At 51.2% G+C, this 24,332-nt stretch overlaps 1 protein-coding gene across 2 annotated transcripts in view; it reads left to right on the top strand.

Moving 5' to 3' along the window:
* The window catches only part of DAGLB (diacylglycerol lipase beta), a 40,882-nt gene extending 17,572 nt beyond the window's left edge, over nt 1-23,310 (top strand). For both annotated transcript variants that reach the window (XM_047779500.1, XM_047779501.1), the window contains 10 exons: nt 707-834; nt 2,902-3,028; nt 3,955-4,038; nt 5,432-5,509; nt 9,530-9,610; nt 9,700-9,827; nt 20,404-20,472; nt 20,569-20,641; nt 22,161-22,402; nt 22,488-23,310. In XM_047779500.1, coding sequence (XP_047635456.1) covers nt 707-834; nt 2,902-3,028; nt 3,955-4,038; nt 5,432-5,509; nt 9,530-9,610; nt 9,700-9,827; nt 20,404-20,472; nt 20,569-20,641; nt 22,161-22,402; nt 22,488-22,686 — 1,209 coding nt within the window. In that variant the 3' untranslated portion in view covers nt 22,687-23,310. The remainder of the gene's footprint in view (nt 1-706; nt 835-2,901; nt 3,029-3,954; nt 4,039-5,431; nt 5,510-9,529; nt 9,611-9,699; nt 9,828-20,403; nt 20,473-20,568; nt 20,642-22,160; nt 22,403-22,487) is intronic.
* The last annotated feature ends 1,022 nt before the right edge of the window (nt 23,311-24,332 follow it).

Below are 24,332 nucleotides of genomic sequence, written 5' to 3' on the forward strand. Positions count from 1 at the left end.
GAGCGAGGCCAGGAATTGAACCCACATCCTCATGGGTGCTAGTCAGGTCCATGAAGGGAACTCCCAGACTTGAATGTTTTTAAAGGCAGTAAATGCGCATAGATTGTATGTCTGTCCCTGCACCTCATTTAAGCGCCTCGTTCCCAGTGGCTCATGGTTGTGCTGACGTGGAAGCTGCTGCTCTGATGCGCACGCAGCAGGAAGTCACTGGCTTATTTCACATGAGCCAGAAGAGTCACCAGGGGTTTCTGTCACCACCTTCTGCTGTCTGCCTGTATTTAAGGACCAGTTTACCCAGTGGAAGTCCTCTGAGCGGTCTGTTCCCTGGAGAAAGAAAAGGAAGACTCAGGAGTTTGAGTTCAGGCTTAAGATCCCAGTGGGTCGGTCCTCTCCATAAAGGGCTCCCCTAAGCAGAAAGCTTTGTTCTCGGAGTTCCCGTCGTGGCACAATGGTTAACGAATCCAACTAGGAACCATGAGGTTGCGGGTTCGATCCCTGGCCTTGATCTGTGGGTTAAGGATCCAGCGTTGCCGTGAGCTGTGGTGTAGGTTGCAGATGCGGCTCAGATCCTGTGTTGCTGTGGCTCTGGCGTAGGCCGGTGGCTACAGCTCCGATTCGAGCCCTAGCCTGGGAACCTCCATATGCCGCCAGAGCGCTCCTAGAAAAGCCAAAAAAAAAAAAAAAAGGCTTTGTTCTCCTCTTACAGGACGATGATCTGGACGCAGAGTTAGAAAGCTGCCATCACTACATGCAGTTTGCAGCAGCTGCCTATGGGTGGCCTCTTTACATATACAGAAACCCATTTACGGGACTGTGCAGGATCGGTGGTGACTGGTAAGTTGGCATCATCTAGGCCTCCCTTCTTCTGGGTGTTGCTTGCTATGGTGTCCATACTTTATTTTCTAAAAATAATCAATTTCCCTTTAAAAAAAAATCCTATTTTGAAGTATTTCAAAAATTGCAAAAGCAGCCCTAAGAACTCCCATAGAGCCTCTATCTAGAGTCACCAGTTGTGACTCATTTTTGTCACATGTGCTGAATCACTCGCTCGCGCTCTCTATATATATTTTTTTCCTTCTGAACCATTGAAGGCTTAGTTGCAGACATCATGCTCCTTTGTCTCTAATTACTTCAGCTTGAATATAAGAACAAGGACTTTCTTTTCTTTTTTTGCTTTTTAGGGCTGTACCCACGGCATATGGAAATTCCCAGGGTAGGGATTGAATTGGAGCTAGAGCTGGCGGCCTACACCACAGCTCACAGCAACACTGGATCCTTAACCCACTGAGCAGGACCAGGAATCAAACCTGCAACCTCATGATACCTAGTCAGTTTCGTTTCCACTGCCTATCAGGAACTCCTAAAGCAAGGACTTTGTTTGACATGACTTGCAGTACAGTTCTAAAATTTATCATCAATCATTAGCTACTGGAGTTCCCGTCGTGGCGCAGTGGTTAACGAATCCGACTAGGAACCCTGAGGTTGCGGGTTCGGTCCCTGCCCTTGCTCAGTGGGTTAAGGATCCGGCGTTGCCGTGAGCTGTGGTCTAGGTTGCAGACGCGGCTCGGATCCCGCGTTGCTGTGGCTCTGGTGTAGGCTGGTGGCTGCAGCTCCGATTCGACCCCTAGCCTGGGAACCTCCGTATTCCGCGGGAGCGGCCCTAGAAAAGGCCAAAAGACAACAACAACAACAACAACAAAATCATTAGCTATTCCAGTTTTTCCTTTGCCCGAATAACATCCTCTTTAGCCCATTTTCTCTGGTGTGGGGCTGTGTGCTGCATTTGCCTGTCATGCCTCCTTAGTCCCCCCTATTTGGGGTAGCTCCTCAGTCATTTGTCATCTTCCAGGATACTGACATTTCGAAAAGGGGAGTTTGGATGTTTTGGGGGGGAGGGGGGGTTGGGCACACCCATGGCGTACAGAAGGTCCCAGGCTGGGGATCAAACCCATGCCACAGCAGTGACAACGCCAGATCCTTAACCTGCCAGGGGACTCCCGAGATGTTTTGCGGAACGGCCCTCAGTTTGCATTTCCTGATGAGGTTTAAGGCACACACCTTTGGCAGGAATGCTCCACCGCAAGCATCTCGCCCTCCTTAGTGCATCATATCAGATCTGTGTTGCTGGTTTGTCCAGTCTGTGATGATTTTAGGGGCTCTCCCATCCTTGTTTAATTTTTTGAATATGTGAAGCTTTAACATGATTCCGGAAGTCATGCTCTAGTGAGGAGTATACACAGAAATGTCGCCCAGGAGTTCTCATTGTGGCTCAGCAGGTTAAGAACCCAACATAGTATCTGTGAGGATGTGGATTTGATCCCTGGTCTTGGTGGATTAAGGATCCATTGTTGCTGCAAGCCGTGGCGTAGCTTGCAGACACAGCTCGGATCCTGAGTTGCCATGGCTGTGGCTTAGGCTGGCAGCTGCAGCTCTGGTTCAGCCCCTGGCCTGGGAACTTCCATGTGGGGCAGGTGGGACTTAAAATGAAAAAAGAAATGTCACTTAAAGGCCACTATACGTTAGCCAGATGGAGCTGCGAGAACTGTCAGTGGGCATCCTGATGTTTGCTGGGCAACAGGCCACAGGGTGGGGCTTCCTTTGTAAGTGACTCCTGTGGGCACCTTAATGCCTCTGCTCCCTCCCTTTTTTCCTTTTTAGGGCCACACCTGCAGCATATGGAGGTTCCCAGGCTAGGGGTCTAATGGGAGCTGCAGCTGCCGGCCTGCACCACAGCCACAGTAGTGCCAGATCTAAGTCGCATCTGTGACCTACACCACAGCTCACGGTAACACCGGATCCTTAACCCACTGAAAAAGGCCAGGGGTCGAACCCACATCCTCATGGATCCTAGTCGGGTTAACCACTGGGCCACGACGGGAACTCCACCTGCCCCGTCTTCAGTTGCAGAAACAGGACAACCGAATATGACTTGGTTGGAGGTGATCAGCTCAACTGCCATTTCGGCTCCATCCTGCAGACGACAGGGCTGCAGTACCGGGACTTCATTCACGTCAGCTTCCACGACAGGGTAGAGTATGACCTGCTTCCCCACTTCTGGGTCCTGGGGTCCTTTGAGGTTCTGGTGGCGTTACCGACCCTGCCCCCAGGAGCTGGGCGTCGATGCATACGCAGACACACCCCCTCCTCCCCAGTTCAGCGGGCTGTCTCCGGGGTGGGGTGGTCACGTGGGCCGAGAGCCCTCGTCCTCAGAGAGACGGAGCTGAATGACGCACGAGCCCATTGTATGGAAGAGCAGTGGGCTCGGCGCGGCATTAACCCCACGCAGGGGTACGGAGCTGCGTCGGGCACTCTGCAGTGCAGGCGGCCTCTCGTGGAGGGTCCTGGAAGTGCAGGGGGCGGTACCTGCAGCACCTGTGTTGCTTTGCAGCCTGTCCCCCTGATGGAAGTGGGCGCTTACAGGGCCCTTAAGCGAAAGGCTTGCACTTAAACACAGGAGGGACTCTGGTCTTGCTCCTTCCTACCCCCCAGCCCAGGGTACCAGGCGGGTGGTGACCTCAGCAGAGCTCGTGAGGACCCGCAGAGGGGGCTGGATCTGAGCGCTCCCTCCGCTCCCTCGGTGGGAGCCAGTGCCACCTGGTGGCCGGAAGCTGCCATCAGATGCGGTCGGCCGTTTCCCCTCCGTATCAGCAGACGCTGTTTTGTTTTTTGTTTTGTTTTTCCTTTTTATGACCACATCCACAGCTTATGGAATTTCCTGGGCCGGGGTCAGATCGGAGCTGCAGCTGTCGGCGTACATCACAGCCACAGCAACACAGGATCTGGGCCTCATCTGTGACCCTCACTGCAGCTTGCGGCAACGCTGGATCCTTAACCCTCTGAACAGGGCCAGGGATCAAACCCAAATCCTCAGTGAGACAGCTTCGGGTCCTTAACCCTCTGAGCCACGTCGGGAACTCCAGCAAATGCTGTTCTCACACACGTTCTCTATCGCAGGTGTATGAGCTTCCCTTTTTGGTGGCTCTGGACCACAGGAAGGAGTCCGTGGTGGTGGCTGTGAGAGGAACCATGTCCCTCCAGGTACAGAGCCTGGGGCCACAGCCCTAGGAGCTGGGGTGGGGGGGTGGTTACCAGGGAGAGTCTCCTTTGCTGGAGCAGAGGGCAGCTTTGCAAGTGACAGCATCAGACATGGGGAAACGCCGAGCGTGGAAAATAGGGAAGCAAGTCCAGGATTGTGAAACAGTCCCTTTGAAAAAGCGGATGAGGTTGTTTCCTTTTAACTGAAAGGTGCAAACGTGGGTTCCAGCAGAGCTGGGCTCACCCACTCCCAGAGGGCTGCCCACTCGACTCTCCGATGTGCCTGCCTAGCCAGGCCGCCAACCTGGGCGACCCTCCCTGTGAATTTTCTGCACCCAGAGCCAGAAGGAATAGTGAGTTAAGTGGTGCCATTGAAAGTCAGCTACCCTCGGTCCACCGGAGCTCCCATCTAGGGCTCCACAGCCCACGTGCGCTCTCAGCCACCCCACTTAGCTCTCTGCCCATCCCCACGGCCCGCTCTGTCCAGGTGCCGGGAGCCCCCTCTTGTCCTTCCCCCCCAGGGTCCTGCCAGGTCTCTGCCTCACGGAGGGGTTGCCTCTGTTCTGTCCTCCTTCCCGCCCCGTGGATGGCGGGTGGAGTCTCTCTGGCTGGCTCCTCTGCACTCCTGACTCCGCAGCCCCGTCGTGCCCTGGGCCTGCGAATGCTCCACTTCCATGGGCCCCGTCTCGCGTCTGTGCTTTACGCTCTCCAGACCTGCCATGACTCCTGCTACTTTGACTGCAAAGTCTGTGTTTCTAATGAGCTCTGTTGGCATTTTAGGCCCTGACCCCACCTGCTTTTCCAGCTCTCTCCCGCCCTCTGCACAGGTGCCCAAGCCTGGCAGCGCCAGGGTGTCCTGTGGAGCTTTGTAACTAGTGTATGTGTGGAGCCCCTCACTGGGCAGAGGACACCCCAGTGTGTCCTGCTGCTGCCCCGGGTGAGAGAGATGCCCGCCTCTCCTCTGCTACCTGAAACCAACTCCTCCTTAGGGCTCTGGCTCAGGCGCCACCTTCTCCGGGAAGCCCCCCTGCCCTGCAGTGCTCACCCGTCCTCAGAGCTGCTCTGTATGACGTGTCTCAGCCTCCCTTAGGTTTCAGCCAGCTGTTGACTGGGCCCCTGGGGGACAGGACCCATGCTTTGTTCAAAGCCTGCGTGCAGGGCCCTGTGCTTCAGGGGTGCTTAGGTCATGTGTGCAGGGAGGGGGGAGCCCAGGGTGGGTCCCCAGTTCACGCCTGGTCCTGCTCTGGGTGCCCCAGGAGCTCCCGGCTGCCTGGTTTCTCTCCCGAGTTCAGACACCAGGGGTTCGGGTCTCAGCAGCCTCACCCAGGAGACGCCCCATCCCCCGGCCCTTCCTGGACGCCCCCTGCCGACACCTCCTCCCACGCGCTTTTTGTAGGACATCCTTACGGACCTGTCAGCGGAGAGCGAGACCCTCAACTTAGAGTGCGAGGTGCAGGACTGCTCCGCACACAAGGTAGGAGCCCCGGGCGCGGGGTCTGGGATGTTCCCCGAAGGAGAAACTCAGAGGGGTCAGAGTACAGAGTTCAGCTCCGCCTCGCTCCGTGGACGCCGCCCCGCGTAACCAGCCACGCCCGGCGCCGTCCCTTAGAGCAGTTCCCTCAGCAGCCCTGGGGTCACTTTGGTTTTGGAAGAGGAGGAAGCAGGTTCGGAGCGACTTGCCAGCAGCCACACGGGCTCCTGGAGTAAATGCCAGTGGGCATCTGAAGCCTGGTTGATTGCTTTGCTTCCCTGCAGTTAAAGTAAGACTTTCTCTTGGTGAAAAACGCTTTAGAGCCACCCGGGGCAGGGAACCACTCCCGCCCCCTCCCGAGATGCAGGCAGGTCCCCTCTGCAGGGGTCCCAGGGTCTCCTTCCGCTCTCGCTGGGCGGGGGCACAGGTGGGGCCCGGAGCAGAGCTCCTTCGGTTGGAGACAGTTTGAAACGTACCCAGGGCGCTCGTTTTAACCGTCGGTGAAAGTCCCCTTCCACGGCGTTGGGCGCATTTGGGTGCTGTGTGCCCGTCACCTCTGTGCATCCCCAGAACGTTATCGCCCCAAACACACGCTGTCCCCGTTGGCCGGGAACCCGCTCCCGTTTTGCTGTCTCTCACCTTGCCGAGTCTCGTTAGCTCATAGAAGCGGCGCTGACAGTGTCTGTCCTTTGATGGCTGGCTCATGTCACTGAGCGTGGTGTTCTCAGGCTTCATCTGTGTTGCACGTGGCGTGTGTTGGGGTCCCCGTCCTCGTCGTGGCTGAGTAACAAAGCGGGGTGCACAGAATGCGCTCCCCGCATCCATTCACGCGTGGGGGGTGTGGGGGCAGACTGGCTGTTGTGAGGAGCGGGGCTGTGAGCGTGGGCGGGCAGAGAACTCCGTGTCTGCTTTCAGTTCTTTGGTGAGGAGACCCAGAGGTGGGATTGATGAGCTTTTTTGGTGTGGTTGTTTGTTTGTTTGTTTTTTGTCTTTTTAGGGCCGCATCCTCAGCATATGGAGGTTCCCAGGCTGGGGTTGAATCAGAGCTATAGCTGCTGGCCTATGCCACAGCCACAGCCACTCTCTGGGTTGCTGAACCTTAGGTTACTCCTCTGTTTAACTTTTTTTTTTTTTTTTTTGGTCTTTTGTCTTTTTAGGGCCACACCTGCGGCATATGTTGGTTCCCAGGCTAGGGGTCGAATTGGAGCTGCAGCTGCCGGCCTATAGCACAGGCACAGCAACTTGGGATTCAAGCCGCGTCTACAACCTACACCTCAGCTCAGCAACATTGGATCCTTAACCCACTGAGTGAGGCCAGGATCGAACCTGCAACCTCATGGTTCCTAGTCGGATTCGTTTCCACTGCGCCACGACGGAAGTCCTCTGTTTAAGTGTTCGAGGAAGCACCGGGCTCTGCCAGCGCAGCTGCACCGCCCCCGGCAGTGTGTGCGGGGCCCGCCTCCCCGCATCCTCCTCAGCAGGGGTCATCCGTTTTTTTCTAAGGACAGGCATCCTAGTGGCTGTGAGTGGGGTCCCTGTGGTCTTGATTGGCACGTCCTGTGGCCGAAGAGGCAGCAGAGTTGAGTGCTTTACCAGGGGAGGGAGGGTCTGGAATGACCCCCCCCCCCCCCTCCAAGGTCCCAGGGGCTGCTTCTGGGGAGGACGGCAGGCTTGGAGGGAAGTGGCCTTGTGCTGGTTTTATACGCATCGTGTGTTTTTTCAACCAAACATGTATTACTTCTCTAGGAATTATCGTTTAAATAGAATGCTTCCCCCCCACCCCTCTTTCGGCCACCCCGTGGCAGAGGAGTTCCCAGGCCAGAGATCAGATCTGAGCTGCAGTTGTGACCTATGCTGCAGCTGCAGCAGTGCCCGGTCCCTAACCCACTGTGCTGAGCTGGGCACTCAACCTGTGTCCTGGCTCTGCAGAGATGCCGCCAATTCCCCTGCACCACAGCAGGAACTCCTAGAATGCGTAATTTTTGTATTAATTTGTGTTATTCCCTGAGTGCAGCTCCTGGTAATTGAGCCCCAGTTGTCCTGCCTGGATGAATTTTTTTTTTCCTTCCACTTTTTTTTTTTGTAAATGATTTTTGTGTATTGTGCTTGGAAGCTCTTCAGTGATGAGCCAGAGTGGATGCTTTTGGCTTTGGTTCTGCCACCAGTTCAGAGCTTGACTAGGAATGTAAGGGTTTTTTTGCTTTAACTCTTAGCTGTCTTTTTGTGCCTCAATAACAGAAGTAGTCCAGTGTAACTATTATTGGGTATGTGTAAAGAAAAATGAATTACAATGTAAAATTTTAAACTTACTGGAATTCCTGTCACAGCGCAGTGGAAACGAATCCGACTAGGAACCAGGAGGTTGTGGGATCGATCCCTGGCCTCGCTCAGTGGGTTAAGGATCCGGCATTGCCATGAGCTGTGGTGTAGGTCGCAGACACGGCTCAGATCCCTCGTAGCCATGGCTGTGGTGTAGGCTGGCAGCTGCAGCTCCAATTCACCTCCTAGCCTGGGAACCTCCATATATTGCAGGTGCAGCCCTGAAAAGCCCCCCCCCCAAAAAAAAATTTTTTTTAACGTATTATACAGACACATCCACTAGCCAACCACAAAATACCCTCAGAGTCCAGTGGGCTTGGTTGTGGCTCTGTTCTAACCAGAATTGGGGCCACAGATAAAGGCTTTGTGCCACCACAAGCCGCCACACTTCAGGCCTGGCTGGCTGGCAGCTGAGGCCTCCTCCTACACTGCTTCGTTCAGTGACACCTCTCGCCCTCAGGCCAGGAAGGCAGCTGCTCAGGGCCTAAGGGCCTGGACTGCTCTCTCCTCTTGGCCTCAGTACCAGGTTTTGGCTCTGACATTGTCCACGGTCTTTGAAATTCAAGGCTGTGCCGCTAAAAAGGGTCTTAGCATGTCCCCTGTAATGCGTGTGCCAGCGAGACTCACCACCAGCCGGGTTGTGGACCAGATGCTCTTTGGCTCTAGCTGCCCAGAACCGGACACGTGGTAGCTGCCTGAGCGTTGGTGGGAGTTGACTGCCTCATGAGGCGGGCGGCGTGGAGGCAGAATGCCAGCCCCCAGCCGGCTTCGGAGCAGGAGGCCGGGTCCCGCCTCTGCTCACGGGGTTGTAGCTGCTGCGTCAGGAACGTGCGGTTGGCTAGGGAGGATCCACACGGTCGCCCGCCTTCGGTTGAGTTTCTCCTTCATCCTGTTGGAGGTTAGGCTGCAGGGGACAGTGGCCAGGCCCACCTTGTCCTGTTGTGAAGGAAGCTCTGAAAATGGCTGATGGACGGGCCCGTCTCTCCTGTATTGGAACGAGTTAATTTTCGTAGTCTGTTTTGTGGGACAGCTGTATTTGTGAGGAAGTCTTAGGTTTTACTGATTTTTTTTTTTTTTTTTGACTTTTTAGGGCCGGACCCACAGCATATGGAGGTTCCCAGGCTAGGGGTCAAATCAGAGGTATAGCTCCTGGCCTACACCAGGGCCACAGCAACGCAGGATCCAAGCTGCATCAGCCACTTACACTGCAGCTTGTGGCAACGACGGATCCTTAACCCACTGATCGAGGCCAGGGATCGAACCCGCAACCTCATGGTTCCTAGTTGGATTTGTTTCCATTGCACCTCGACGGGAACTCCTCAATTCCAATGGTTTTAGTTCTGCTCTTGCTTCATCACTGTCACTGATGAGGAACTTTACATTTTTCCATCATTTTAAAAGACCATCATTTATAATCCCAGTCTGATGGGCCCCAGGCCCCGGCTGACGGAAACAGTGGGTGGCTCGTACGTCAGAACTCTGTGTAGCTGCAGGAAGCACTGTGGAAATAATCCCCGGGCTGGGACGCTGCTCCTGCCGTCGCCTGTGTGTCCCCGGAGGTGGCGAGGGAGCCCTTGCCGCCCGCCCAGCTCGGTGCGGTGGAGGCGGCCGCAGTGCGGTCGGGGGGGCCGGTGGCAGATAAGCAGACCCCGTGTGACCCTCGGCCCCGGCAGTCACCGCCGCCTCCCGTGTCTACACTCGCAGGGGATCTCTCAAGCCGCCAGATACGTGTACCACCGCCTCATCACGGACGGGATTTTGAGCCAGGCCTTCAGCATTGCTCCTGTGAGATTTGAATTCTTCTCTTCTTTGGTTTTCTCCACCGTGAGCTGTTGGCTTCGATAACCTTTTCTCATCCTGCTTTTGTCCCTCAGGAGTACCGGCTGGTCGTCGTGGGGCACAGCCTGGGGGCGGGCGCCGCGGCCCTGCTGGCCATCATGCTCCGAAACCAGTACCCGCAGGTCCGGTGTTACGCCTTCTCCCCGCCCAGGGGGCTGCTCAGGTACTTCCTTTTCTCTCCTGTGAGGAGATGCTGCTTAGAACTTAGAGGGTCTTTTATCTGCAGTTTAGTTCTACTTTCTCCTCCTCAGGAGAGGTTTGTTTCAAGGCGCTGTGTGGTTGAAGAGAGACTGAACAGCTTTTGATATAATGCTGAGGTCCCTTTTGTTTTAAACTGACGTGTAATTGATGCATTAGTTTCAGGTGTACAAACTAACAATTCAGTATTTTTATCAGAGTTCCCAGTGTGGTGCAGCGGGAACGAATCTGACTGTATCCCGAGGATGTGATTCGATCCCTGGCCTGGCTCAGTGGGTTGAGGATCCAGCGTTGCCGTGACCTGTGGTGTAGGTCGTAGACACAGCTCGGATCTGGTGTGGCTGTGGCTGTGGTGTAGGCTGGCAGCTGCAGCTCCGATTGGACCCCTAGCCTGGGACCTTCCATATGCCGTGGGGGCAGCCCTAGAAAGCAAAAGTAAATGCATATATATATTTGTATTTATATATATGGTGAAATGAATGCAGTAATTCTAGGTAACATCTGCCATCACGAACTCAGAATTTTTTCCCTTGTGAAGAGAGCTTTGAAGATTTACGTCCTTCCCAGCTTTCCAGCACGCAGCGTGCTGCGAGTGACCGCCGTGCAGCCCAGCGGCTTCGTGATTTTCTAAGTGAAAGTTGGTGCCTTTTGATCCCTCTGACTCGGTCCACCCACCTCCTACCCCCCGCCCCGCCCCGGCAGTGCCCCGTGTTCTGTACGCATGAGCTGTGTTTCTTTTTTTCTTAGGTTTCACATATAAGTGAGAGCCTGTGGTAGTTGTCCTTCTCTGACGTGCTTCCCTTAGCCTGATGCCCTCCAGGTCCATCCCTGTTGTCCTCACGGCTTCATGACTTGTTCACGGCTGAATCACACATGTACACACACCCTGCACCTGCTTCCTCCACTCGTCCGTCCGTGGACACCGGCTGTTCCTAAGCCTTGGCTCTCGGCAATAACACTGCCGTGAACATGGGGGTGCAGCTGTCTTTCAAGTTCGTGTTTTTGTTTTCTCCAGATAAGTACGTAAAAGTGGAACTGCTGGGTTATTTGGCGGTTCTGTGTAACCTCTGAAGGACCTCCACACTGGTTGTCATACTGGCTGTACCAGCTCACGTCCCCACCAGCGGCGTACGAGTTCTCCCTTTCCTGCACGCCCTGGCCAGTGCTTATTTCATGGGTCGTTTTGGGGTTTTTATGGCTGGGCTTCTGGCGCAGGGAAGTTCCCAGGCCAGGGATCTACCCCACGCCACAGCAGTGACCCAGGCTGTAGTGACACTAGATCTTTCACCCACTGTGCCACAAGAGAACTCCCTGGAGTTTTAGGGGTTGAATCGGGGCTGTAGCCACCGGCCTACACCAGAGCCACAGCAACACGAGATCCGAGCCGCGTCTGCAACCTACACCACAGCTCACGGCAATGCCAGATCCTTAACCCACTGAGCAAGGCCAGGGATTGAACCCGCAACCTCATGGTTCCTAGTCGGATCCGTTAACCACGACGGGAACTCCAAGAACTCCCTGGAGTTTTAAAGTAGATAATAATTTCATTTGTGAGGGAGGGCTTCTCTTTCTTCTTTCTCTCTTTTTGCCTCTGGCTGCCGATGGGACCACCGTTAAAACTGTTCTCCAGTCTTCCTGTGGCTCAGTGGGTTAAGCATCCAGCACTGTCACTGCAGCAGCCTGGGTCTCTGCTGTGGCCTGGGTCCAGCCCCTGGCCTGGGAACTTCTGTATGCCATAGATGCAGTCGAAAACAAAAAAACAAAACCAAACCAACACAAACAGCAATAATTCTTTGTTTCCAGTAATTGATTGCATTCTCCCAGTTAACTCCTATGTATTTTACAGTTGATTTGACTTAAGAGCCAAATAAATTTTAAAAAAAACAAACATATCTTACATCAGAAATGGTAAATTTGTCTTATAATTCTGATTTTAATGTACAGATTTTCCCCTCATCATTTTATCTGAAAGTAAGTCATTCTGGAGAATCCCCATCTGGGACTTCCCTCATTGTACCCTCCGTGTCATTTAACGTCACGCCGTGTCACTTAACGTGTTCTTCTGGCCGACCCCTTGATCGTACGTATGTCCTAGAAAATGGAAGTTATTGGCATTCATGCGGCACAGGGGGTTCAGAACCCGACGGCGTCCACGAGGATGTGGGTTTGATCCCTGGCCTCACTCAGTGGCTTAAGTTAAGGATCCAGTGTTGCCGCAAGCTGCAGCGTTAAGTCACAGATGCGGCTGGGATCAGGTGTGCAGCTGCAGCTCCACTTTGACTCCTAGCTCAGGAACTTCCATGTGTCGCAGGTGTGGCCATAAAAAAAAAAAAAAAGGAAAAAAAGGAAGAAAATGGCAGTCATTCCTAGAGAGGTGATCACACTCGGGGTGGATTTTTTTTTTTTGGTGGTGCTTTGGTTTTTTTTCATTATAGTTGATTTACAGTGTGCTGTTAATTTCTACTGTACACCAAAGTGACCCAGTCATACAGATACAAGAAGAAACTCACGTTATCCCTCCATCATGCTCCATCAGAAATGACTAGATACAGTTCCCAGCGCTATACAGCAGGATCTCTTTGCTTATCCACTCCAAATGCCACAGTTTGCATCTATTAACCCCGTATTCCCAGTCCATCGAACTCCCTCTCCTTCCCCCTTGGCAACCACAAGTCTGTTCTCCTAGTCCATGAGTTTCTTTTCTGTGGAAAGGTTCATTTGTGCCATATATGAGATTCTACATATAAGTGATATCATATGGTATTTGTCTTTCTTTTTCTTACTTTCTTCATTTAGTATGAGAGTCTCTAGTTCAATCCATGTTGCTGCAAATGACATTATTTTGTTCTTTTTTATGGCTGAGTAGTATTCCATTGTGTGTATGTACCACACCTTCCTAATCCTTTCATCACTCCATGGACAGTTAGGTTGTTTCCATGTCTTGGCTACTGTGAATAGTGCTGCAGTGAACACAGGGGTGCATGTATCTTTTCCAAGGAAAGTTTCGTCCGGATATATGCCCACGAGTGGGATTGCTGGGTCATATGGTAGTTCTATGTATAGTTTTCTGAGGACCCTCCATACTGTTTTCCACAGGGGTTGTACCAATTTACATTCCCGCCAACAGTGCAGGAGGGCTCCCTTTTCTCCACACCCTCTCCAGCATTTATTTGTGGACTTATGAATGATGGCCATTCTGACGGGTGTGAGGTGGTGCCTCATAGTAGTTTTGATTTGCATTTCTCTTATAATCAGTGATGTTGAGCATTTTTTCATGTGCTTGTTGGCCACCTGTCGATCTTCTTTGGAGAAAAGTCTATTCAGGTCTTTTGCCCATTTTTCAATTGGGTTGTTGGTTTTTATGCTGTTGAGTTGTTTAAGTTGTTTGTATATTTTAGAGATTAAGCCCTTGTCCATTGTATCATTTGAAACTATTTTCTCCCATTCTGTAGGTTGTCTTTTGGTTCCCTTTGCTGTGCAAAAGCTTGTGTTTGATTAGGTCCCATTACTTTTGCTTTTATTTCTGCTGCCTTGGGAGACGGACGTGGGGAAACATTGGTATACTTCATATCAGTGTTCTCTCCTAGGAGTGTGATGATGTCTTGTCTTACGTTTATGTCTGTACGTCATTTTGAGTTTATTTTTGTGCATGGTGTGAGGGTGTGTTCCAATTGCACTGACTGACATGCAGCTGTCCAGTTTTCCCAGCAGCACTTGCTGAAAAGACTGCCTATTCCTTGTTTTATATTTTTGCCTCCTTTGTTGAGGATTAATTGACCGTAGGGTGGATTTTTTTTTTTTTAATTTTTTTATTTTCCCACTGTACAGCAAGGGGGTCAGGTTATCCTTACATGTATACATTACAATTACATTTTTTCCCCCACCCTTTCTTCTGTTGCAACATGAGTATCTAGACAAAGTTCTCAATGCTATTCATTCAGCAGGATCTCCTTGTAAATCTATTCTAAGTTGTGTCTGATAAGCCCAAGCTCCCGATCCCTCCCACTCCCTCCCCCTCCCATCAGGCAGCCACAAGTCTCTTCTCCAAGTCCATGATTTTCTTTTCTGTGGAAAGGTTCATTTGTGCGGGATATTAGATTCCAGTTATAAGTGATATCATATGGTATTTGTCTTTGTCTTTCTGGCTCATTTCACTCAGTATGAGACTCTCTAGTTACATCCATGTTGCTGCAAATGGCATTATGTCATTCTTTTTTATGGCTGAGTAGTATTCCATTGTGTGTATATACCACATCTTCCGAATCCAATCATCTGTCGATGGACATTTGGGTTGTTTCCATGTCCTGGCTCTTGTGAATAGTGCTGCAATGAACATGCGGGTGCACGTGTCTCTTTTAAGTAGAGTTTTTTCCGGATACATGCCCAAGAGTGGGATTGCGGGGTCATATGGAAGTTCTATGTATAGATTTCTAAGGTATCTCCAGACTGTTCTCCATAGTGGCTGTACCAGTTTACATTCCCACCAACAGTGCAGGAGGGTTCCCTTTTCTCCACAGCCCCTTCAGCACTTGTTATTTGTGGATTTATTAATGATGGCCATTCTGACTGATGTGAGGTGATATCTCATGGTAGTTTTGATTTGCATTTCTCTTATAATCAGCGATGTTGAGCATTTTTTCATGTGTTTGTTGGCCATCTGTATATCTTCTTTGGAGAAATGTCTATTCAGGTCTTTTGCCCATTTTTCCATTGATTGATTGGTTTTTTTGCTGTTGGGTTGTATAAGTTGTTTATATATTCTAGGATTAAGCCCTTGTCAGTTGCATCATTTGAAACTGTTTTCTCCCATTCTGTAAGTTGTCTTTTTGTTTTCTTTTGGGTTTCCTTTGCTGTGCAAAAGCTTTTCAGTTTGATGAGGTCCCATGGGTTTATTTTTGCTCTAATTTCTATTGCTTTGGGAGACTGACCTGAGAAAATATTCATGATGTTGATGTCAGAGAGTGTTTTGCGTATGTTTTCTTCTAGGAGTTTGATGGTGTCCTGTCTTCTATTTAAGTCTTTCAGCCATTTTGAGTTTATTTTTGTGCATGGTGTGAGGGTGTGTTCTAGTTTCATTGCGTTGCATGCAGCTGTCCAGGTTTCCCAGCAATGCTTGCTGAATAGACTTTCTTTTTTCCCATTTTATGTTCTTGCCTCCCTTGTCAAAGATTAATTGACCATAGGTGTCAGGGTTTATTTCTGGGTTCTCTGTTCCAGTGGTCTGTCTGTCTGTTTTGATACCAGTACCACACTGTTTTGATGACTGTGGCTTTGTAGTATTTCTTGAAGTCTGGGAGAGTTATGCCTCCTGCTTGGTTTTTGTTTCTCAGGATTGCTTTGGCGATTCTGGGTCTTTTGTGGTTCCATATAAATGTTTGGATTGTTTGTTCTAGTTCTGTGAAAAATGTCATGGGTAATTTGATAGAGATTGCATTGAATCTGTAGATTGCTTTGGGTAGTATGGCCATTTTTACAATATTGATTTTTCCAACCCAGGAACATGGAGTATCTTTCCATTTCTTTACATCTTCTTTGATTTCTTTGATGAAAGTTTTATAGTTCTCGGCATATAGGTCCTTTACCTCCTTGGTCAGGTGTATTCCGAGGTATTTGATTTTGTGAGGTGCAATTTTAAAAGGTATTGTATTTTTGTATTCCTTTTCTAATATTTCATTGCTGGTATACAGAAATGCCACTGACTTCTGAATGTTAATCTTACATCCTGCTACTTTGCTGAATTTATGAATCAGTTCAAGTAGTTTTGGGGTTGAGTCCTTAGGGTTTTCTATGTATGGTATCATGTCATCTGCATACAGTGACAGTTTGATCTCTTCTCTTCCTATATGGATGCCTTTTATTTCTTTGGTTTGTCTAATTGCTGTGGCTAGGACTTCCAAAACTATGTTGAAGAGCAGTGGTGAGAGTGGGCATCCCTGTCTTGTTCCAGATTTGAGTGAGAAGGCTTTCAGTTTTTCCCCATTGAGGATTATATTTGCTGTGGGTTTATCATAAATGGCTTGGATTATATTCAGGAATGTTCCCTCTATACCCACTTTGGCGAGGGTCCTGATCATGAATGGATGTTGGACTTTGTCAAATGCTTTTTCTGCATCTATTGAGATGATCATATGATTTTTGACTTTTTTTTTGTTAATGTGGTGTATGATGCTGATTGATTTGCGTATGTTGAACCATCCTTGTGAACCTGGGATGAACCCAACCTGGTCATGGTGTATAATTTTTTTGGTATGTTGTTGGATTCGGGTGGCTAAGATTTTGTTGAGAATTTTTGCATCTATCTTCATCAATGATATTGGGCGATAGTTTTCTTTTTTGGTGGTATCTCTGTCTGGTTTTGGAATGAGGGTGATGGTGGCATCATAGAATGTCTTTGGGAGTATTCCTTCTTCTTCAACCTTTTGAAAGAGTTTAAGGAGGATGGGCACCAATTCCTCTTTATATGTTTGATAGAATTCACCTGTGAAGCCATCTGGTCCTGGGCTTCTATTTGTAGGGAGTGATTTTATGACCTCTTCAATTTCATTTCTAGTGATCGGTCTGTTCATTTGGTCTGTTTCTACTTGATTCAGTTTTGGCAGGCTGTAAGATTCTAGAAAATTGTCCATTTCTTCCAGATTGTCAAACTTGTTGCCGTATAGTTGTTCATAGTATTCTCTTATGGTTTTTTGTATTTCTGCTGTATCCATTGTGATTTCTCCTTTTTCATTTATAATTTTGGTTATTTGGGTTCTTTCTCTCCTCTTTTTAGTGAGTCTGGCCAGGGGTTTGTCAATTTTGTTCACCTTTTCAAAGAACGAGCTCTTGGTTTTATTAATTTTCTCTATTGTTTCTTGAGTGTCTATTTTATTGATTTCTTCTTTGATCTTTATAATTTCCTTCCTTCTGCTGACTTGAGGCCTTTTTTGTTCTTCTTTTTCTAATTCATTTAGGTGGAGGGTTAAGTTGTCAATTTGGGATCTTTCTTCTTTTTTGAGAAAGGCCTGTATTGCTATAAATTTCCCTCTGAGCACTGCTTTCGCAGCATCCCATAGATTTTGAGAGGTTGTGTCTTCATTATCATTTGTTTCAAGGTAGTTTTTAATTTCCTTCTTGATTTCCTCATTGACCCATTGGTTTTTTAGTAGCATGTTGTTTAGTCTCCATGTAGTAGGTTTTTTCTCTTTCCTTTTCCCATGGTTGGTTTCTAATTTCATGGCATTGTGGTCAGAGAAGATACTTGAGATAATTTCTGTGCTCCTAAATTTATTGAGATTAGCTTTGTGTCCCATATGTGGTCGATTCTTGAGAATGTTCCATGAGCATTTGAGAAGAATGTGTATTCTGCTTTTTTTGGATGTAGTGTCCTGAAGATATCAATGAAGTCTAACTTTTCTATTGTTTCCTTTAGGATCTCTGTTGCTTTATTGGTTTTCTGTCTAGAGGATCTGTCCATTGATGTGAGGGGGGTATTAAGGTCTCCTACTATGATTGTATTCTCATCAATATCTCCCTTTATGTCTGTTAATATTTGTTGTATGTATCTGGGTGCTCCTGTATTTGGGGCATATATGTTGACGATAGTAACATCCTCTCCTTGAATGGATCCCGGGTGGATTTTTTTTGACAGCTAGTGGGAGTCATGGTGTGCGATTCCTGCTGTGTCCCCCCAGGAGGCACATAACTGCTTGTCTCTCTGATGTCCTTAGCAGCTCATCATCCCTCGACACATAGTTTATGAGAGGTTGCCACAGGTGGCTGTTCTGTTTCACTCCTTCATCTTTTATTAGCTAAAAATTATAAAGCACTTTTCTCCAAGCATTGGGTTACCCCACGGTAGAGTTGACGCAGGGAAAGCAGGCCGGTGCCTGGACGCCTGAGCCTCCCCTTTGTCCAGCAGGGTGAGGGTGTAGAGCCGCGAGCTGGTGCGCTGGCAGCCTCCAGAGGCGGCCTTTCATCATGCACAGCTCTCATGATTAACTCATGAGCCTTCAAATTGTGCTTGGGCTGCTGTGGTTCTTCTTTTGACGGTCCCTCTGTCCCATCAGTGGGCCCCTCCTCCTCTTCGCGACACAACCCCTCCTGTCTGAGTTCCCGGCTTCCTGGTGCTGCCAAATGTCCTCCAGGCTTTTCCCGTCTGGAATCAACCATTCCTCCAAGGAGCATTGCTTTGTAGGAGTGGGAAATGGTATTCAGAAACTCTAACTTGGGTGGGGCACTCCTCACCACAGGGCAGATCGGAGTTTCTAGGCCTTTTCAGTAGAACAGTGCAGGAATTCCTGTCGTGGCTCAGTGGTTAATGAATCTGACTAGGAACCATGAGGTTGCGGGTTCGATCCCTGGCCTTGCTCAGTGGGTTATGGATCTGGCATTGCCGTGAGCTGTGGTGGAGGTTGCAGATGCAGCTCGGATCCAGCGTTGCTGTGGCTGTGGTGTAGGCTGGTGGCTACAGCTCCCGATTCGACCCTTAGCCTGGGAACCTCCATATGCCACGGGAGCGGCCCTAGAAAAGGCAAGAAGACCGCAAAAAAAAAAAAAAAAAAAAAGGAGAACAAGGCAGGGAAGACTTTGCTTATTCCAAAGAGGAAATATTTCCTTAGTTCATATTGATACTTCCAATTTAAAGATCAGGATTTTTAAATTATTTGATTGTATACTTGTTTTACTGAAATTCTTTGTATTTTTTTCCTTCTATGCTAAAAGTCTTGGTTTCTGTCAACCTTTTTTTTTTTTCTTTTATGGCCTCCCTAAGTCCTATGGAGTTCCTGGGCCAGGGATCAGATCCAAGCCACAGTTACAGCCTACACTGCACCTGCAGCAGTGCCGGATCCCTTAACCCACTGTGCCAGGCCTGGGAGGGAACCTGCATCCTGGTGCTGCGGGAACACCGCCGATCCCATTGCACCACAGTAGGAACTCCTGTCAACATTAGTTTTTAATTTGCATCTTTATTTCCTTCCTTCCTTCTCCTCCTCATCTGTGACCTTTGATGCTCCAACTGCAAAAAGATTATGCCCCACAGAAGCCTCAGGTGAGGGATAGCATTTTTTGACAGGTGGTTTTGTCTTGGGGTTTTTGGGGTTTTTTGGCTTTTTTTAGAGCTGCACTACAGGCACATGAAGTTGCCAGACTGGGGTGGAACCGGAGCGCCACCTCTGATCTACACCCCAGCCACTCGGGATCTGAGCCATATCTGCACCCTACGCCACAGCTCGTGGCAAGGCCAGATCCTTAACCCTCTGAGCGAGGCCAGGACACACGCCCTGCGTGCGTCCACCTGCCGTGCAGCGTCACGCAAACCAACGCAGCAGAGCTTCGGAATGGCAGCATCACATCTGATGGTATGGTGACTGCAAGCAGGCTGTGCCTCTTTGCCGACGGTTCCATCCTTAGGTTGTATTCCTACTGTGGACGTACAAACAAATTACACTCGCCTTAAAGTCACTCGAATTCCTCTGTCTGTCTAATACACGGTGAGGTTCACTTGTTTCACCTAGCTTTTGATTTGGGACTGCTTTTGTTTTTATTTTTTTATATAATCATAGAAAACAAGAACATGATTCTCAAGACAACTCTCAAGAGTTCCGGTTGTGGCTCAGCAAGTTAAGAACCTGACTAGTATCCGTGAGGATGCAGGTTCAATCCCTGGCCTGCCTCAGTGGGTTAAGGATCACCCAGTGTTGCTGCAAGCCGTGGCTTAGGCCACAGCTGTGGCTTGGATCTGGCCTTGGCTGTGGCGTAGGCCAGCAGCTGCAGCTCCGATCCCTTCCCTAGCCTGGGAACTTTTGATCTGTCGCAGGTGTGGCCCTGAAAAGAAAAAAAAAGAAATAAAATAAAGCCAACTCTCCCAAGCAGGGTACTTTGAGCGAAACCTGACTTCTGCCCTTGTTCCCCGAAGGGCAGGGTCCTTGCTCTGCCCTCAGAGGCGGGCGTCTCTAATCGCTGTGGACTCAGCTTTTCATCACTCCTCCGGAGAAGCAGCCCTGCCTGTGTCTTGTGTCCCGCTCCCTCCCAGGTGACAGCGGCGGCGTGCTCTCCAGGCTGTCCTGCATCCTGTTGTTTGTCCTGACGCCACCCCCCCAACCCCACCCCACCCCGTGGCGGAGGAGCCTCCTCCCCTTCCAGCTGCAAAGGACTGGGTGTTCTCGGGGGCAGACACTCGCTTGTTTCCCGCCTCTGCTGTTACTTGCCCGCCGTGGGAGCTGCAGCAATGGCCTTTGGCACCTGTGTGTTGACGTTTTTGCCAGTGCAACTTGTTAGGCGTCTCCAGGTTGGTTGCTGGGTCAAAGGATGGCGCAGGCACGGTCTGTTGTCACCATCTGGTTTGAAGCTGTGGGCTGTCGACTGTCTCTGCTGACACACATCGTGGTTTTACTAGAATCTGGCCAGAGAGTTGCTCTAGTTGGAGCCTAATTACTTCTCTTCTCCCGTCGAGGACAGAGAACAGATCTGACCTCTTCTCCCGGCAGTTACTCGGCTTCTCTTGGCAGCTGTCCGTGGGCAGTATAGTCATAAAACGTCACTGTTGTGTGTTCGTGTTTCAGCAAATCCCTTTACGAGTACTCGAAGAGCTTCATTGTGTCGCTGGTCCTGGGCAAGGACGTGATTCCCAGGTGAGGCTGCCGGCCGCCCCGTCCAGGCGAGGGCCGAGGGCCGAGGGCGGGCGGAGGACGGAGGGCCGAGCCTCAGCCTGGTCTCTTGCTGAGCAGGTTGAGTGTGACCAGCCTGGAGGATCTGAAGAGGAGACTCTTGCGCGTGATCGCTCACTGCAACAAGCCCAAGGTAACTCGGGCGGGACGGGCCTGTCGGGGGGTGGAGGGCTCCCGTTTCCAAATGTGCTGCGGCTGCTGGCAGCTCTCTCAGCCCCGCGTCTGGCACCCTCCAGGCCGCCCAAGCAGACGAGTGCTAACCCGAGCACCGGGGGCACCGCAGTTGGAACCCACCATAGAAGCGTCTGTGTTTGGTCACGTGGCTTTTGTCGTCCCTCTTAGGCCTGTCTTGGGACCAAGCGCGTCCCCATGCCTTTGTCCACAGCGTAGAGAAGGAGGCTGGCAGCTGGGCCTGGGCTCTGGAGTGTTAGCCTATTACAGGGTACAACACTCATTTATACTGACCAATAGAGAGAAATCCATGAGGTATGGAAGTGTTTGTTAAAAGGGCAGGACTGGGAGTTCCCCTTGTGGCTCGTCAGGTTCGATCCCTGGCCTCCATCAGTGGGTTAAGGAGAGGCGTTGCCATGAGCTGTGGTGTAGGTTGAAGATGGGGCTCACATCTGGCGTTGCTGCGGTGTAGACCATAGCTGTAGCTCCAGTTCAGCCCCTGGCCCAGGAACTTCCGTATGTCACAGGGAAAAACAAAAATGTTTTTTAAAAAGGCAGGATCGAAGTTCACCTGTGGTGCAGTGGGTTAAGGACCTGGCGTTGTCACTGCTGTGGCTTGGGTTTGACCTCTGGCCTGGGAGCTCCTGCACGCTGAGGCACAGCTAAAAGTGGGGTCGGGTGGGAGAGCAGGATTTAAAATGATTCTCAGAACATGATCCAAGGCAGCAGGAGGTGAAGCGATGCAGTTTTGACCAAAAAATACACCAAGTGTCTTATTTAGGTAATGGGATTAGAGGTAGTTTTCAGTTTTTAATTTGTTTGTTCTGTGATTTTTGTTGCTAATCAGAAAAAAATTAAAATCTTCTTATCAGCTACACTCCCCAAATTAAAAAAAAAAAAAATAGTAGTAACTGCTGTCTTAAGGGGAGGAGCAAAACCGGTTTAAGAATTGCCCAAGAGGAGTTCCCGCCATGGCTCAGTGGTCAACGAATCCGACTAGGAACCATGAAGTTGCGGGTTCGGTCCCTGCCATTGCTCAGTGGGTTAACGATCCGGCGTTGCCGTGAGCTGGGGTGTAGGTTGCAGACGCGGCTTGGATCCCAAGTTGCTGTGGCTCTGGTGTAGACCAGCGGCTACAGCTCTGATTGGACCCCTAGCCTGGGAACCTCCATAAGCGGCGGGAGCGGCCCAAGAAATGGCAAAAAAACCAAAAAATTAAAATAAAATAAAATAAGAATTGCCCAAGAGAGTTCTCCTCACTCGCCCTGCCTCTGGTTTTTCCGGAGCGTGAAGTGCGATGGCCTCACCAAGCCCGGCCCCTGACCTTCGCCCCCTGCGACCCCTGTTTAAGATCAGACCAGCGAGGGGTTCACACCCCCAGGGTCGCCGCCCCAGGCACGGGCTCTCAGGTCCCAGGTCTTTGGGGACCTTGAGAGGCTCACAGGTGACAGGGGTGCCGCCACCTTGCGTCTCGCCCCCAGTACAAGATCTTGCTGCGCGGGTGCTGGTACGAGCTGTTCGGAGGGAGCCCCGACGATCTTCTGACGGAGCTGGAAGGGGGTGACCTGACGCAGCCTCTCCTCGGGGAGCAGAGTCTGCTGGCGCACGGCTCCCCCAGCTACAGCTTCTCCGGCGAGTCCCCGCTGGAGTCCCCCACCAAGTACCCGCCCCTCTACCCTCCGGGCCGCATCATCCACCTGCAGGAAGAGGGCGCCTCGGGGAGGTGAGTGCGGGCTGCCGGGCACGCGCCCCCCAGCGGCGGGTCCCACCCGCACCTGGAGTGACGCGCGGTGCCTTTGCTTGTGCAGGTTTCCTTGCTATGCGGCTGCCCAGTACAGCGTGAGATGGTCCCATGAATCCGAATTCAGCAGAATCCTCATCGGCCCGAAGATGCTGACAGACCACATGCCAGACATCCTGATGAGAGCCTTGGACCGCGTGGTCTCCGACAGGGCCGCCTGCGTCTCCTGTGCGGCCCAAGGCGGCTCCAGCCTGGACGCGGCCTGACTGGGGCTGCTGGATGCTGCCCCCGGGCCGTGGACTCTGAGCGAGTAAGTCCCGTGATGCGGGTACCTGGTTCCTGGGCGGCGTCCCGAATGACGGCGTCGTTTGAGAAGGACTCTGGAGCCTGGCCTCCCAGTCGCTTGTCAAGTGCGAGGTGACGGGCCTCTGCCGGCCGAGGCGGCCTGTGGGAGCCGCGAGAGCCCCCTCCTGCCGGCCTGCTCGCTGCTGGGATCCAGCCGCCGCGTGCACGGCTCTCGCACCACCTCTTCTCCGACGGTCCTGTCTTGCAGCTGTTGAGATGGGTCTGACTTGGCACCCAGGGGCGCCATCTGTCTTGGACTGGATTTCCTGGCGACATAAGCTCAGAATGGGTTGTGAGGGTGCAGATGGGGGGGTTCTCCTCTGGGGGCCCATGTGAGTGTCGGCCCTGCGCTCTCATTGGGAATTGAGAGGAAACCTGGTTGGGGCGAGTCAAGACTGCGGCCTCAGGCCCCAGCACTGCACTGACAACGCTGGTGCCCTTGGCAGGGAGGCAACAGCTAGTTCTCCTGGGACCCTCTGCCCCTGGGAGGTCGGCCAGTGCAGGTGGGGGTGTGGGTGGGGGTGAAAATAAAGCACCTACACGTCCGTGTGTCTGCACAGTGATGAATGCTTCTCCTGGGTGCTCCTGGAAACGCCTATTGTTCATGGCAGTTTTATAGCAATCTTATTTTAAATTTTTTCTGTCCTCTGTAAACAACAAAACTAAGTCTTAAGTTTTCTTGGCGCTCTGGCTCAAGGCTGAAGATCACCCAGGCATCCGATTTCACCCTGCCCCCTCCAAACCCCAGAAAATGACTGTAAAGGGGTATCTTGAGAAGGCATAAACCCCCAAGGACAGGGGGAGAGAGCCAGGAACAGTCGGATGGGGGCGCCTAGGTTTAGTGGGGAAGGCAGGCCAAGGATCCTGGCAGCTCTAACCGTCCCACCACCTGAGCATTTGAAAACCTGCGAAGGACCAAGTTTCAATTCTAAAATGTAATTCCTGGGAGTGCCCGTCGTGGTGCAGCAGAAACGAACCTGCCCAGCAACGGTGAGGGTGCAGGTTCCATCCCTGGCCTCACTCAGGGGGTTAAGGATCTGGTGTTGCTGTGAGCGGTGGTATAGGCCAGTAGCAACAGCTCCAATTCGACGCCTAACCTGAAAACTTCCATATGCTGCGGGTGCGGCCCTAAAAAGACCGAACAAAAAGGCACCTAGGAAACGGATACTTGAAGGATGGGAGACGAGCCCGCCCAACACAGAGGAGATAAAGATCAACTTAGGACAGTGGAGACGCAGGGCAGACCTGCAGGACACGGAGAGACACACTCCCCGCAGTGGAGCCGGCCAGGATGATGGTGCGAGAGCTGCCTTCAAAAAGGGAAGAGGGTTCCCATCTGGAATTTCAGACCCAGCCAGAAAGTGTCAGGATAGAGGAATCTAGTTATTTCCAAAGCTACAAGGTGTCAAAACCAGGTAACAACACATATATTCCTTAGGAAGCGTATCTGTCCATCAAGGTGAGAAAGTAAATTGCAGGTGCTCCCCTTGTGGCTCAGAGGGTTAGGAACCCGACTAGTATCCACGGGGACACCGGTTCGATCCCTGGTCTTGCTCAGTGGGTTAAG

The sequence above is a fragment of the Phacochoerus africanus genome, chromosome 5, assembly GCF_016906955.1.
Source record: "Phacochoerus africanus isolate WHEZ1 chromosome 5, ROS_Pafr_v1, whole genome shotgun sequence".
Lineage (NCBI taxonomy): Eukaryota > Metazoa > Chordata > Mammalia > Artiodactyla > Suidae > Phacochoerus > Phacochoerus africanus.